At 54.6% G+C, this 15849-nt stretch overlaps 2 protein-coding genes across 5 annotated transcripts in view; one reads left to right on the top strand and one right to left on the bottom strand.

Annotated features, from left to right (window-relative positions):
* RANBP10 (RAN binding protein 10) overlaps nucleotides 1-8454 on the top strand; it is an 84283-nt gene extending 75829 nt beyond the window's left edge. For all 4 annotated transcript variants that reach the window (XM_075160850.1, XM_075160849.1, XM_075160852.1 and 1 more), the window contains one exon: nucleotides 807-8454. In XM_075160850.1, coding sequence (XP_075016951.1) covers nucleotides 807-937 — 131 coding nt within the window. In that variant the 3' untranslated portion in view covers nucleotides 938-8454. The remainder of the gene's footprint in view (nucleotides 1-806) is intronic.
* A 2550-nt stretch (nucleotides 8455-11004) lies between these two features.
* LOC142086999 (C-C motif chemokine 5-like) lies at nucleotides 11005-12412 on the bottom strand. Its single transcript, XM_075160703.1, has 3 exons — nucleotides 12346-12412; nucleotides 11500-11605; nucleotides 11005-11154 (listed from the first exon to the last, which is right to left on the bottom strand). The coding sequence occupies exons 1-3, from the start codon at nucleotides 12410-12412 to the stop codon at nucleotides 11064-11066; spliced, it is 264 nt and encodes an 87-aa protein (XP_075016804.1). The 3' UTR covers nucleotides 11005-11063.
* Between the last annotated feature and the right edge of the window lie 3437 nt (nucleotides 12413-15849).

Below are 15849 nucleotides of genomic sequence, written 5' to 3'. Positions count from 1 at the left end.
AGTGGGTCTGTGCACCTCACGTTGAGTGTGCCAGGAGGAGATTTAGAGATTGTCTTCTGGGGGAAGGAATGGCTGGATGGACAATCCTGTGAGAGCTCCTGTCTGAGTAAAGGAACAGAAATGATATGGTTTGGGGAGGAGAGTCCCTTCCCCTGACAGTCAGCGTGGGCCGGTGTCCAGCGAGGTGGCTCAGTTCAGCCGTTGTTTGTCCAGTGCTTGAGGGGTGTCACCAGGGAGACGTGAGAGATGGAGTCTGGACATGCTTTGTCACACAGGTGGCAAGACACCTTGTCTAGCTCGGCTGAGGACTCCCCCTTGCATACGTAGCAAACATGAAGTTGAAAAGAAGCAGTGACCAGTGAGTGAGTTTGTCTAGAGCTTGGGACTCCTGTGTAGACTTGCACAAGTGGGAGAGATGGAGAGGTTGCCTCTCACATGGTGCCAATTTCTCCTGCCTTTCCTTATTTTTCCATGCTTTGATCTCTCATGTTTTGAGGGTTTCTGGCAGACACTGAGGCAACAGGAGCTCCGCTGCCTTTTTCTTGCTCTGGCCACCACAGCAGCACTTTCTCAAAGGTCCTGCTGAGCTGTGGCCCCACGCGGGACGTGTCGTGGGTGGTGGGGCGTGTGAGGAGCAGCGGTGCAGAGCCAGCATTACTCAGGAGTAGCTTCCTTCGAGAGCCAGCGCCTCCTGCCAGGGATGCTGGGCTTGGTGCCCGGTGGGACTGAGAGGGACCCAAGCGCAGGTAAGCCAGCACGCAGCCAGGACGCCTCTACTAAACAGATTTCTTTTTTTGCCCCCACAGAATCTCAGAACCTGCCAAAGCAGCCCCCGCTGATGCTTGCCCTGGGCCAGGCCTCGGAGTGTTTGCGGCTCATGGCTCGCGTGGGCTTGGGCTCCTGCTCCTTTGCCAGAGTAGACGACTATTTGCACTAGCCACCAGAGCAAGATGGAGTTGACATCGTTGAGTGCTGCCCTTCACCCTCCGTTGCTGCCACTCTGCACCACCACCTCGTTCGATAGCCTGACCTCCCTGCCACCAACACCCCCTCTAGCACACACACACGCTGCCTGTGAAAGGATTGAGCGAGTCCCTCGCTGTGTGGCTATTCCTGACCCCAGGAACGACTGGCAGATCTTACCTGTCTCCCTGCCATTGCTGCGGCTCCAGCGGCACTCAGTATTTCGCTGGTTATTCTAATGTAGCGCCTTCCGATGTAGGGATTTCTCTTTATTTTGATTTGAGTTGTTTCTCATGGATCCACCAGTATTTTATCTGGAGAGTTTTGCTGAGCTGGTTTCTGCTGATTTACTGAGGAAGCTCATCAAGTCGGTCACAGCTTGTTCTTTGCTTCCCTTCTTCCTCCATCGTGCACATACAGCACCATCTTCTGTGCTAGTTATCTGAACTCTTCTTGCAGTGGCAGTTCAGAGGGATTTTTTTTATTTTATTTGAATCCTGTTTATTAAAAAGGTCTCTTCCACCTCCACAAAGTCATTGATGTATTTATTGCCCACAGACTCGGTCCCAGCCGTACACATCATACAACCCCGCAGGAGACCTGGTGCGGCAGGTCCTGTCACGCACTAATGAAGGGAATTGGAGGAGCTTGGTCCTTCGTGGTGCATGCCTCTCTAAGAGCACAAGGCTCTCAAACGCTTGGCTTTGTGAGTTGGAAGAGTAGAAGACTTGACATTGCCTATGTAGGAGCATCTCACAGCCCTGAGAAACAGGTAAATCCAGCTCTCACAGCAGCTAGAGGGGCAGGACTGACGAATATGAAGTCATCTACCACTGTACTGGTAGACGCAGGTCATGGTGGCCTGCAAGAAACATCCGTGGGTGCTGCCCGGTTGGGCTGTCAGTTTTTGTGTTAAATCACAAATCCCGCTTTTTCTCCATATAGGAGGGGTCTGTCACTAAGACTCAATAATAATAGTATTTATTGACCCCTCTACGTAACACTGAGCTAAATGAGCACTTCTAAATTTTGGAAGTGTCTGGAGGACACTAGTGTAAACTGTGCTCGCCCCCGCAGGTTGCACACGCCAAGATCAGGTTGCGGGTTAGGGTCAATACTAGCTTTGTAAGATCTGAGCTGGTCAGAAGGGAGCAGCGATGTTTCTTTAAGGATTACTAGGAAATTTATTGTAGTTTCAGGTCCAAAAGTGACCAGCAAGGATCTGTGGGTGAGTAACCTCCAAGTAAGATGGACTAACGTGTCACTGCTGCAGTATGTATCAGGCCCAGGGACTCAAGTGCTGCTAAGCTTTTGGCATTCAAACCATCTGCCTGTAAGTGTTTCTGAGCGTGTGCTCTGAACTGGTGAGGCCGGTAGCAGGACCGCGTGCTCTGCATCCTCCGTGTGCCGTTAGGAGACTTCAGGTTCAGTCTGGCTGCACGGGAGGAATTGCAATTCTGCACCAAATGAATTTTAGGTCAGTAGCTCTGAGGAGGACCCAGAGGAGCTCAGACCCAACGTGTATTTTACTGCTGTTCTTGAATTTTTTTTTTTTTTTTTGGAAGGTTCAATGAAAGATGAACAGATTGTGTTGAAGTTTGCCCTTAAAATGGAGGTGAGCCTGTGCCAGGGCTTCAAGCAGCAAGAGAGCTTGTGTGCCACTGAAGAAAGGAAGGCGGTGTGTAACCTCTGTGCAGTAGCCCAGAGCTCTGAGGATTTGCTGCATTTGCAGGTTGATTTGCAGCTGGAAGATGAGGTCTGAAACCAAGGCAGAGCAGGGAGGCAGGTGTCCCCTGCACTGCAGAAGACTGTGGCAATGAATGTGCAGGTGGTGGTGGAGTTGGGAATGCCTATCGCTACCTTTTGGTGAAGGTTTTGAAGCAGTGCTGGAGCCGTGGTGCTCTAAGAAAACAGGCAACACGAGGTTTAGAGATGGAGGAGATATTTTTATTAGAGCAACTCCTATAGTTGAAAAAAGCAGAGGGAGCTCTGTGTACCGAAGCCTTTCTTCTGGGCAGAGGGAAGCAGAGGTCTGCACTAAGCAGAGGAATTTAATTTGCAAACCTGGGGCTTCTGTTTCAATTGTAGGGAACAGCTCATGTGTCTGAAAGCTCATCTATTGATTGCCAACTCTGCTGCTTGTCCTAGTGATGGATACTACCCCAGCCTGCAGTCCTTACCTTGCTGCCACTGCAGAGACACTTCAACTCAGTGGGCAGGCGTCCTTTCTGGAGCCTCTGATGCTGGACCTGCCAGGCTGCCCAGCCTAACCCGTCGTGCCCCAGTGCTGCTGCTGAACCTGAGGCAGCGTATGAACTTCCCCTGGTGAGAGATTCTTCGCAGGCTCTCCCTTTCTTAGACCCAGGCCTAGAGCACACTGATGGGCTGATTGTGGGTACTTAGGTTGGAAGTACTCTAGTACCTGGCTTTGCCTTTCACGTTTGGCAGCTTCCTCTGCTGTTGGTCACCATTTCGCTTGCTGCTGTCTGGCTGCAGTTGGACCTGTCTTTCGTCTTTGTAGCAACACCATCTTTATGTCTTTCTGAGTTTGCTTTGTTCCTTCTCTTTGTGGTTCCTTTAAGCCAAGTCTCTTTGTCATGTGTCATAGTAATGCCCCACTTGGTCTCTCAGCAAAGCTGTGCTGACTATCCTAGAGCGGTTTTTTTGTTTTGGTTTCCCTTTCGCTACAAAAAACCCCAAGAGATGCTCCTAGATACCTGGTTATTCTGGTGCCAAGAAATGTGCGACGGGATAGTCTTTCTGGCTTCTCGTGGAGACCGTCCCTGTGGTTTCATCTTGCTGTTGTGTCAAGGTCAGTGCTGAGAGGCCACACTCTTAACGATGATTAATTGCATGTAGGACGGCTGAGTCGCTCTTCCTGCCCCTGACAATGTGCATCACACAGTGGCAGTAGATCCCTGTAGACAGCAGTGATGCTTCCCACTTCTTGCACTCGCCAGCTCTTGTACCTGATGTCCTGATTCTGGTTTTTGGGGAGTGCAAAGGCTTTTCTGCTGTGACGTATCTGTCCCATATCTGTTGCTTGTTTCTTTTCATTTCAAGTGTTCTTGCGGTTTCACTAGTGGTTTCTGCTTGTTGTGCTCAGATTCTGACTAATGTGGTCATGACTCAGCGTGGGGAAGAGAAATGTGTTTGTGGTGTGTGGTGGAGGTGTAGGCTTCAACCTACCGCTGTTTCCTAGATGAGATTTCTGACTTGGTTTTCCCAGGTTATTTTTCAAAGCCTCTTGGTCTTTGAGTGTCCCTGGCTGCTCCTTGGTGGTTCATGTTAGCTGAGACTTGGTTTGAATTGTTGCGGTCGTTTTAAAAAACAAACAGAGCTAAATTGAATTGAGGTCTTTAACTTTGAATGTGGTTGTACACCTAACCAGAGGCTTCATGCAGTTTAAAAATTACTTTTATAAAAGTGATTTGGGATTTCTTATTCCAAGTGCCTCATGCTTTGCTCAGAAACAGATGAGCTAAGAACACCCCAGCTGAGACTCTGCGTCCTCTGGCAGTCCCTCACAGTGTCACTCCTCCCAAGAGTCCTTCAGGCAACCATGTAAACGATTGTGTAGCCCGCAGCAGAAACTGCTGGCTTCCCATTTCTTGGAGAGGGTGACAAGGTCTCAGCTATGGCCCTGCTTTATAACGCTGATGGCATTGGATATAGGACTTCCATCACATGGGGGTGACCTGTAGGTTGCTCTCTGCTGGGCTGACTTCAGATCCTAGAAGGTTTTCCAGTCCACAGCCAGACACTGCTCACAGGCAACGTTTCTCACCGTGCAGCCCCAAGAGAGGCTTTCTAGCTGTGGCGTCCTTCCCAGGACCTGTGAAATGCTGCAGCCGTAACAACTAAACCTCTTCCAGCTCTGCCGTGTCGACACAATCATAGGGTCTCAGCTCTCAACTGGTCAGTCCAGTGTCACCACCAAAGAGCTGTAATCAGCACAGCCGGAGGCACCCTCCAGCCGGGTACTCTGGACACCAACCACTCCGCCTGCCTTCCTCAAACAGCATCGCAGCAAGGGCCTCTCAGAAGGATAACATTTCACAGGGACCTGGTGGAAACCTGCCTTCAAGGGTGGTGAACTGCATCCCGGCACATCATGGGCTTTGGTTTTGAGCCCAGTGCCCTGCCTGTTAACATTTTGGGAACTCCAGACCTCGAGCCTTAAAGTGTCCTTTAGTGGTTCTGCAGAGAGCTTCATGGAGCTGAATTCCATCACCAGGCTTTTCTCAGCATGGACGAGGGTTCATGCTGTCCCCACAAGCAATGAGTGAGAGCAGTGACATCGACAGTAACATGGGAGAACTTCGGAGTGAGATAAGGGATCGATTCGGGAGTTGGAGGCATTGGAGTAGCTGGGATAGGTGTTTCTCGGAGGTGTATCCACCTCATACACCTTGCACTCCAGCCTCTGACCATCTTAGTGGCCTCTACTTGCTGCATTCCGGTTTGTGGACATCTCTCCTGTACCAGGGGAGCCAAATCTTGTTCCTCTTGGTTCCTGCTGTTCCTTTTGGAACCATCTTGTTCCAGATGTTTCCTCTTGCTGCTCCATGGTCCTATCCTAGCAGGTGTTTAACAAAAGCTGATTCAAGACTGAGAATTAGAAGGTTGAGTGAGCTGTCAGTCAAGGTCTCCTGTGAGCGTGGAGGGCAGCAGTCTTATTTCCCATCCATCCTTAGATGTAGTCTCAGAGCCAGCTTGTCTTGGGAAGACTTCTCCCTGCTACCAGGTCTCCCTTCTTGCTCCTTTGCCTCCCACAATCCCAATATTCTCCCACCTGTGTGACCACCAGAAGTGGTGGTGCAGTGTTTGGCGCTGCAGGAGCTGCTTTGGGACCAGGGCCAGCTCCGTGACCTGCGCCAACAACACGTTTGTCGAGCATGGACATGGCAACTCCAACTGCTCTTCCTGGGCTTGCTTCTGCTGCGCTGGCCTAAAGGGGCAGATCTGTGTGGGACGATCCCTTTTTGTCACCATACAGGATCCCGTCAGCCTGCAGCTGGGCTGGCTGTAGCGCTTCTGCTGTTCTTTTGGAGCCTGGTTAGAAATTAAGCCTTTGCCTGCGGCCAGCAGAATCGAGAGGGCCCTCCAGAGTGAAGCACTGGCTATGTGGCATCCAGCTGTTGGGGGAGGTTGTCCAGGGGCTCCTCTGCCTCCCCCCGGCCCCCCACGTGTACCAGAACTGTAGCTCGTTGCCTTGGGATACACGGAAGATGTGGGGTTGTTGGTGCTATAGCCTGTTTCTGTTTCCAGCGTCCTGGCGGTGCTCGCCGTGCTGCTGCCAACCTGATCCGGGCACCAGGAGATGCAGCTGTGACTGGTGTGGAGAACGGGCCCCTTCGGGAGCGTCGTTCCTCATGGTTGCCTACACCTAGGATTTTCCCATCTGCTTCCTTATTCCTTCTGGTTTTTTACAGTCACATCTCTGCCTGTCCTCAAGCTGTGTCCTTTTTTGTCACGTAGTTTTATAAGGCATCTTTACCATTCTTTAAATAGCTTTGTTCTTGAGGCTCCCTTGAACAACTGGAACAAGCAGAGCTGGTGTAACTGGCTCTGGGGATTGAATTTATCATTTTCCTCCTCAGGCATCAGGCGTGATGAACCGTCTCCTTCTCCGGCAAAGCAAACCTTGTGGGATTGCTGTGACGCTGCGTAGTACCTTAACACTCACGCAGCACGTGTTGCTTAGGTGCAAGTTTCAGAGTTCCTTCTGCCGTCGCGGGGTTGATAGAGAAGGTGAACCGTGGTAGCCAGGCTACGCAGCGGTGCGTAAATGCCACGAAGCTACATGGTGCACAGCACGGTATTGGGAAGTTCTTTCCATGAAGGAGCAGTGTGTAGTCTTCAACTGCCCCGCAGGGCAGCAAGCGGAGAGGTCCATCACGCTTCAGTCCTGGGCGCAGTGAGGCCCCGTGGAGCTGGTCGCAGCATGAGAAAAGGAACACCTTCCTTGGAAAGGTGGTCCTGGTCCTGGTCCACCTGGGAGTCCCCTTTGCAAGAAGGATTAACTTCCTTCAAACCCTGCCCGTCTTAGAGCAGCCTGAGTGGTGGATCCGGAGGGGAGTCTGTCTCTCGTAGAGAGGTGGTGTTGGGACTCCAGCAGTACATCTCTCTCCTTAGATGTTTCTGCAAAGGGGCTGGAGGGCGACGTGACAGGGGACATGTGCTGTGTGCTGCTGGGACCCTTCTGCCCCAGAAGGATGAGTGCAGCAGTTCTTACTCGGAGCCGCAAGCTGGCCGTGAGCCATGTCCCATCTGCTGCGTAGGTCAGAGAGCTGGAGGAAGTGTTGGTGGGGTGTGCTACAGCAGATCTGGGGAGGAGAGGGGAGCGGTTGAGAGCCTGGAGGCCTCTTCCAGAGGAAGCACTAGCTGCTCTCCACCATCCTTCCCTGCAACAAGAGGTGGCAGGAGATGGATGAGTGAACGTGGCGTGTCTGTCCCTCTCCCTGCATCCCACACCAGAGCTGTAGCAGTGCCCGGCAAGCCGAGGGATCGTCCAGGCTTGAGGAGCACATCTCCTGCCAGCTGTTTTATTTCCAAGAGGGAGGCTTAACTCCTGCTCACGAGAAGCTGAGTCCCGTGTGGGATTTACACTCACATCGCCACAGAAACATTCCTGGAGGCCATGCAGACCTCTGCTCCTTGTCGAACTTCCCCTGGCCAGGCAGGCACCTTCTCTCTGGTCGCTCCACCTGGGTCCAGGCACGTGCTCTGACCCCGTTGCTCAGGAGGGCTTTAGCTCATCCTTCCCCCGGGGGGAGCGCAGGGGGTTTGTGCAGGCTGGGCTTCTCACAAGCTCAAACTTGGAGAAAGAAGCAGCAGCAGCTCTGGGGATAATCAGGATTTTAAAGAAAATTTTAAAAATGCAAGTGTGGTGACTCTTCCAGCCCAAGGACTCTGCACAGGCGATTGATTGGGATTGTCTCTCTCGGTCCTACCTGTGCACGCTCTTCGTGGCTCTCCGGCCGGGGGAGGCAGGAGGCGGCCGCCGGCACCTGCAGCTCCTGCACGCAGCCCGTTCGGCGGTGCCAGCCCCCGGACCTGCCCACCATGCAGTTACCTCTTCTGCTGGTTGCTCAAAACTCAGGTATGAAATGCTCAGCTGGAGCATGGGGTGCGAGGTCTCTGCAGGTTTCCAACCAGCCCTGGAGGAACGGCCACCGTTGGGCTGCGGCAGAGCCGATCTCCCTCTGCCGCTCCAGGCTTCTCATCGCCTTCGGAGGGGGGGTTCTCCTCTTTGGGACAGCGTCGGCTAAATGGACATTACACAAATTGTGCACATTGGTTCAGTCTAAGCTTAGTATTTGTGAATTAAGTTATCTGATGCTTCGCATGAAAACTTCAAAAAGGGGAGGGGGGGATTTTAACTGAGAAAAAGCCTATGAAAATATACTGGAAATATGGTAAAGAAATCGACGTTCTGCTGTATATTGACAGAATTATTTTTATTAAAATACACATCCATGTGCAAGAGCTAGCGTGGAGCCGTGTGCTTTGTCAGTCTCTGCTCGCTGGAGCTGCGCCGGGGAAGGCGAGCGGCGGAGCCGGCGCGGGCGGCAGCTTGCGTCCCCTCCGGCACGGGCTGGGGTCCGGCAGGGCGGAGGGGTGCTTGGCGCAGCGATGCCCCGCAGCTGGGCAGGCATCAGCCCTGGGGCCGCGGGTGGCAGGAGCTGGGCTCTGCCCGAGGAGGGTGAGCTGGCTCCGGGGTCAGTGTTCCCCGTCCAGGGGTGAGCGGACGCCGGCAGGAGCGTGTCCCTGTCCTCACGCAGGTCCCTTGGCGGTCAGGGCAGGCTCTTGGGTCGGGCATTGCTGCCTCACCTCCAATTATTAGAGGGAAACGAGCAATTGCTGCTAAGACTTTCAGGTAAGTCCTACCCAGCTTTGATAACGGGGTATTTAAGGGGCAGTTCATGATGCAGCAGCTGCGGAGACCTGTATATATTTCTGCTGACGCCTATATGTATTTCTGCTATACCATTTTCTCAGCATAGCAGAAAGGACGTGCTGGCTGTTCTGCAAAACTTACAAAACAGCTTCTCCCGCAGTTGCTAAGCCCTGCCACACGCAGGGGAAAAGCGACGCTTCCAGCGCACGCTTGTGATCGAACCCCTCGGGCAGACCGAGGTCCTTTTTTCACGGACTCGGCTCCTGGTGCCACGAGTTCAGTAACGTTCCCCGCTGGCAGCAGCTCGCTCATCGGCTCGCGGGAGCGGTCCCCGAGCAGGAGGTCCCTGCGGTCTGGATGAGTCCTCAATGTCACCGCAGCTCCATTCCCCGTCACCCAAAACAGGCCATCGGGGCGGTAATATCCTCAGGAATACCGTTGGCATGGCCAGTGGAGTGTCGTTTTATTTTGTTAATGAAGGGATGGAGACTAATAAAATCATCATAATGTGTTTTTTTCATCAGGAGCTGCTCTGTAATATGGGCAGACAGCATTTGTCCCACATTTTCATCGCCACCTTTCTCATAGAGGGTGCGATGTGTCATCCCCATAATATTCCTGGATGACGTGCTGGTCTTCCTCAACATTTTCACCTCTTGTTGGCAATAGCATCTTGTAGCACCTTTCGCATCTTGTGGACACAGCTCTTTTTGCAGGTCAGATATTTCCGGATTAGCTGTGTGCCATGGCAAGAATTGCTTTTTCTCCTTGAGCGCCGTGTTGTCCACTTGTAATATTCTGGTTGTGGCCGTCCATGATTTTGATTTTCAGTGGTGGTTAAAAAAAACCGGGGGAAATAATCTTTGCAACCCTCAAATTCAAATGATTGGGGAAGGCTGCAGTAAGTAAAATGTTTAAAGAGTCTCCGAAACACAGACTGGGGTGTCTGTCCATGAGCTTACCACCGTGTATGGCTACTTGCACCCCCATTTTTTCTTTCAGAAGACACCATGGCCATCACAGCCCTCGGTGTTACGTGCTGTGAAGGTGTAACCTTGGAACTTTGTCTCTAGAAACAGCCAAGCACAAACCACGAGACGTTTGTCCCCCAAAATCTGATTCTGCTTCAGCTTTCCTTTCCACCACTGCTCGATCCCACGGTGCTTATAATTCGTGGGCAAAAATGGCGTTTGGGACGTGTTTCCCGTTCCCTGCCTACATTCAATATCCCAGAAAATACAGCCCTGCCCTGTTTTCTACTGGTGAGCACGAAAGACGACGATGCTTTACCTTGCGGATCGGTCTGTAGCACTTAATGTGTTTCTTGCCTTCACCTTTCTGAGGTTCTCCCCTGCACACCTTGCACCTCTCCCATGAAATGATGGACCACCAGCCTGGAGTTCACAGCCGGGGTCCCCAGCTCTCCCCAGGTCTGCAGCCGGGGCACCTCTTCTCCCGCCCAGCTGAAGGGGGTTGTGTTCTCACCCTCCTGGCACTGCGGGCATCGTTTATCGTCTCCCTCGCTGTTTCGCAGTGGCCACCAGCATCTTTGGAAGCTGACAAGGTATGAAGGGTTTGGCCAATCAGCATCTTCTCCCTGAACCCTCTTCTCCCTCTTCTCCCTCTTCTCCCTTCTTCTCCCTGAACCCTCCGCTCCTGACCACCTAATTTTGGAGCGCCTGCAAAGCCCGCGGGGCTGAGAGCACGCTGTGAGGACGTATAGCCTTACCTATGGGTAAGGGTAACCTCACCTATGGGTCCTTGACCTATGGGTCAGGACCTGGCCCCACTATCCTGTTCCCAAGGACCAGGCACATTTGCTCCAAGCCTGGAGAAACGCGTGCTCGTGGCAAAGGGGTTTTTCGGTCGCACCATGCCCTGGGCTTGAAGGATCTGCTCCTTGGGCTGAAGAATCAGGAAAAATTCAAAGAGCAGCTTGTGGAAATGAGTCTTTATTATAAAGGTTTGCTCCACTGGGCATATCCTGCCAGGGCGGTGTCGGCAGGAGGGACGCGGTGGCCGGCGGCTCCATGCCGCTGTGACACCCGGTCCCGCCGGGGTACAGGCTGGCTCCGCCTGCGGCGCCGGCGCCCAGCGCCACGGGACCCTTTGGAGAAGTGCCGCGAGCGCCGCGGCTCCCTCCGGGGACGGGAGGCCTGGACGTGCAGGTAGGAGCGCGGATGGCAGAAGGAGGATTTCATTTTTTCCTTCGAAGGTTTTTCATGGCTTTCTTCACCCAGGGCTTCTTGGGGTTGGCACAGACCTTGGTACCGGTGGTGGCCACAATCCTACAGCAAGAAAATGAGGAAAGAGAGTGAAAACATCAACCGTGAGCCGTTCCCTTCCCATGCGCTACTTCTCCCTTCCCTGTGCGCAGCCCCGTCCTGGATGGGGCCCGTGCCCTCCTCGGACTGACGGTGCACGTCTGAGTCTTCCCAGACCACGGGCATTAGCAGAAAGCACCAAACCCTAATTTTTTTCCCCCTCTGCCCACCCCACAGAGCTACTTTCCTACCACAGCCCCCCGCCAGTGCTCCCAGCTGGGAGCGGGCTGTCTGCGGGGCAGGACGGGATGGGGGAGCTGCTGCAGGTCCCAACCCTGACGCCGTGGGAGGCCAACCCCGGGTACTCACACGACCGCAGGCAAGGCGCAGTCGATGGGCGTCTCATAGAAACTCTGCATGTGTCGGATGGGTTTCTGCGCGTACTTGAAGCAGCATTCGGTGGGCGTGAAGTGGGCTGTGAAGGGAAGGGAGAGACATTGCCAACGTCCTTGGCAGCATTTTGCAACTAATTGCATCGCCGGACAACGACACCGCAGGGTATCGAACACAGGAGGGAGGCCGTGGAGCTTCTCAGCAGCTCCCACAGCATCCCACGGCAGGGATTCGTTTCGCTTCACAGCAGCAAGCACGGGACTGGGTAACGTGGACAGCGGTGGGAGGGGAATGGCGTGGGACCCGGCACCCCGCAGCCCGCGTTGCTGCCGCTGCCAAAGCGCACGGTGAGGTCGGGGTGCTGGGTCTGGGGACGAGGTTTTGAGGGTTTCCAAGGCAGGGGCACAGCTTGCAAGGTGTTTTGGGAGGCTCCAAACAGCTGCACATGCTCCCCCCCTCCAACCACTTGCTCATCCAGCTGAGACCTGGCTGCCAGAGTCTCCTCCAAGCTCCTGCAGCATCTCCCCAAGCCCCTGAGGTCTCCTCTGCAGAGGAACCTCTCTACTTTGCAAGGACACAGCTCACCCCACGCCACCAGCCCTGCAGCCAGCTTTGCTGAGGCCACCCGGCACCCTCTGCACCCTCTGCCCCCTTCCCCGCACCCCGGGACGTGCCGCCCTGCCCCGACCGGGGGGTTGCTCCTCCTGCCAGCAGCACCGTCCCCGCTCCACGCCGGGGTTTCCTGCCTGACCTCCCCAACGGGACGTCCCCAGTGGGGACCCCGAGCCCCGACCCGCAGCGGTGGCCCAGGAGGTGCCTTACCCGCAGCACGGTGCAGGGAGAAGGTGAGGAGCAGGGCGAGCAGCAGGACCGTCCTTGCAGCGAGCATGGTGGCTGTGGGAGGGCTCTTCCTCTGTCCTGCTTCGTGCCACCCTGCCCGGTGCCCGTGGCTTTGGCTCTCGCCACACCGTAATTTATCCTCTGCATGCCACCCACTTTAACCGCTTTTCCAAAAATTTCGGACATCTTCTAAGAAGCCTCATCCCAGGGACAAGGGGATTTCTGTCGTTGTTTATTTTGGGGGCACATCCAGCGGTGGGTGGCAGAGGCCGAGGAGCGGGGCAGCCACTTCTGCTTTCTGCGGAAAAGCGGCGAGGCTGCGAGAGGCTTCCAGGAGGCTTTGGGGGAACTGAAATTTACCCAGGAAAGTAGATAAAAACCAACTTTCTGTGAAGGCAAGCCACCAAGTCTGATGCTTGCCTGTTTATTTCTAAGAGGAGAGACAACCCAAAATATCTGAGCAGGAACAGGTCATTGATGGGTTTAGCTGGTTTCCCTGAGTCATCAAAGGCAAGTGGCTAACGAGTCCCCTCCAAACTGGCCTCCCCAGCCACCCTGGGATGGGATGGGGTGGGGTGGGATGGGGTGGGGTGGGGTGGGGTGGGATGGGGTGGGATGGGATGTTGCCAGGTGGAAGAAGCCACACTGGACCAAACTAGGAGGGACCCCAGAGCAGGGGGTGGCAGAGATGCTTTTGGTGGTGTGGAGGGTTGACCCCGGCTGGACACCAGGAGCCACCAAAGCCGCGCTGTCACTCCCCTCCTCAGTGGGACAGGGGAGGGAAGATGCAACGGAAGGTTCGTGGGTCGAGGTAAGGACCGGGCGATCACTCAGCAATTACCGTCATGGGCAAAACAGACTCGACTTGGGGAAATCAGTTTAATTTTTTACCAATCCAATCAGAGTAGGGTAATGAGAAATAAAACCAAATCTTAACACACCTTCCCCCCACCCCTCCCTTCTTCCCAGGCCCAACTTCACTCCCGATTTCTCCACCTCCTCCCCCCGAGCGGCGCAGGCGGACGGGGATGGGGGTTGCAGTCAGTTCCTCACATGTTGTCTCTGCCGTTCCTTCCTCCTCACTCTCTTCCCCTGCTCCAGCGTGGGGTCCCTCCCATGGGACACAGTCCTCCACAAACTTCTCCAACACAAGTCCTTCCCACGGGCTGCAGTTCTTCATGAACTGCTGCAGTGTGGGTCCCTTCCACGGGGTGCAGTCCTTCAGGAACAGAGGTGGGTCCCCCACGGGGTCACAAGTCCTGCCAGCAAACCTGTTCCAGCCTGGGCTCCTCTCCATGGGGCCACAGGTCCTGCCAGGAGCCTGCTCCAGCGCGGGCTTCCCACGGGGTCACAGCCTCCTTCGGGCATCCCCCTGCTCCAGCGTGGGGTCCTCCACGGGCTGCAGGTGGATATCTGCTCCACTGTGGACCTCCACGGGCTGCAGGTGGATATCTGCTCCACCGTGGACCTCCACGGGCTGCAGGTGGATATCTGCTCCACCATGGACCTCCACGGGCTGCAGGTGGATATCTGCTCCACCGTGGACCTCCATGGGCTGCAGTTCCGCAGCCTGCCCCACCATGGTCTTCACCAGGGGCTGCAGGGGAATCTCTGCTCCGGTGCCTGGAGCACCTCCTCCCCCTCCTTCTCCACTGACCTTGGTGTCTGCAGGGCTGCTTCTCTCACATATTCTCACTCCTCTCTCTGGCTGCAATTCCACAATTTGGTTTTTTTCCCTCTTCTTAAATACGTTATCCCAGAGGCACTACCACCATCGCTGATGGGCTGACCCGCCTTGGCAGCGGCAGGTCCGTCTTGGAGCCGGTGGCATTGGCTCTGTCAGACCTGGGAGAAGCTTCTGGCAGCTTCTCACAGAAGCCACCCCTGTAGCCCCCTGCTACCAAAACCTGGCCACGCAAACCCAATACAGGTGGGTTCAGGAGATTTTATAGAAAAACTGAGGAGACTCTGGGTCTGACCCCAGGTCTGAGCCCTCTTCCTCCCACACCGGCGATGGGGTCGAAATGAGAGGGTCAGAGGGGGGAGGCTTGTGGTCATCAGTGCACAGACGGGTCATTTCTGCAGGGAGATGGGTCAAACCCTACCGCAACCCCAGGAGAGTCACCCCAGACCCCAGAGAGGACCCCGAGGGCAGGAGGGGTGGGTGGCACAGACCCCGACGGCAGCACCACGGAGCACTGGTGGACATCAGCCCAGCTTCCATGCGGAGATCTGCTCCCCGGGAAGGCGAGATGCCGCTGCAGTCTGTGTGCCAGGAGGGGGTGAGGACCCGGTGGGAACCCACGTGGGACGATGGTGAGTGGGAGCACGGGAGGGGACCTGACTGTGCCTTGGGGCTGAGGCAAGCCAGGGCGTCTCGGAGGAGAAGAAAGGTGGAGGCAGACTTCCTTGAAGATTACCTCATGTTTACATGACTTCTCTGGAAGAAGAAAGGAGAAGGAAACAAATAAAATGTGCTGACGACTGCTTTGGAAGATGTGACCTGCAGGACATCGGGTCTGGTGGCCATGCAGAGAGCTGGGCACGGCACTGCTGGCTTCTAACGCCACTTTCCGCAGGAAAGGGCTCTGCAGGAAGAAACCCCCCGATACACAGCCCCTGAGCCCCCTTCTACAGCCTCTGCATCCCCCCGGCTCTCCCACCTCCCCTTCTGCAGCTCCTACCGCGTCCCCGATGTACAGACCCCCAAGCCCAACAAGCCACCGGGTCACACCACCTCCTAGACATCGGTTAAAAGCGAAGGGCTGTAATTAAGGGAGAACTGAGCTAATGGCTTTTTCCAGTCAACATCTCCTCACGTGCCAAGCTCTGAGCTCCCTTTTCAGGCTTCTCTGAGGCACACGGTCGCTCCTCCTTTCCCCTAGCTAATTAATCCCGTCCCCAGTCCCATCGGAAGCATTAGTAGATGCCTCCACTATCTGTCCTTCATAAAGCAAATCAGTGCATGTGGGGTATTTGGAGGCCTGGAGAGGCCCCGGAGGCTTTCCTCTGTGTCCCTGCCCCAGCAGCGGACCGTTGGGCTTGGCTCTAGTCTTCTCCCCGTGCCCGGGGTGCTCCCGGCCGGTGCCATCCCCACCGGTGGCACAGCCTCTTCTCCAGGTGTGGAGCTCCAGGGCTTAGGCAAATGCAAAGGCAAGCAGCCACCTGCGTAGAGAGAAGAGGAGGGACGGGCTGTGCACATGGTTTTATTGGTGTCCAGACCAACTGCAACCTCATTATAATTTATAATTGAATGCAAATTTTTTGACTGAGGAAAAACACTGCTTTAGAATTTAAAATGGGTAGGCACGGACAAAAAAAAAACCAAAACAACGATGTAGAGATGGGAAGATTCTCTGACTCATACAGTGGTTTTGTTTTTTGAGTGGGTAATTATAAAAATTAGTAGTTGAACAGGGTATGTGACTCCTCTGTATATGATAAATGCCAAAGAAAATGGAAGAGCACAAGGCACTTGCACGCTGG

Source organism: Calonectris borealis, chromosome 12 (genome assembly GCF_964195595.1).
Source record: "Calonectris borealis chromosome 12, bCalBor7.hap1.2, whole genome shotgun sequence".
NCBI classification, from domain to species: domain Eukaryota; kingdom Metazoa; phylum Chordata; class Aves; order Procellariiformes; family Procellariidae; genus Calonectris; species Calonectris borealis.
The sequence above is the reverse complement of the archived record's forward strand: the minus strand, read 5'-3'. Positions and strand labels throughout refer to the sequence as shown.

Bases quoted from the DNA above. Each gene is read 5' to 3' on its own strand.
- LOC142086999 (XM_075160703.1), bottom strand. From the start codon at position 12,412: ATGCTCGCTGCAAGGACGGTCCTGCTGCTCGCCCTGCTCCTCACCTTC. The intron at 11,606-12,345 runs GTAAGGCACCTC...TTCCCTTCACAG, and splicing joins CTCCCTGCACCGTGCTGCGG to CCCACTTCACGCCCACCGAA. The intron at 11,155-11,499 runs GTGAGTACCCGG...TTCTTGCTGTAG, and splicing joins TGCGCCTTGCCTGCGGTCGT to GATTGTGGCCACCACCGGTA.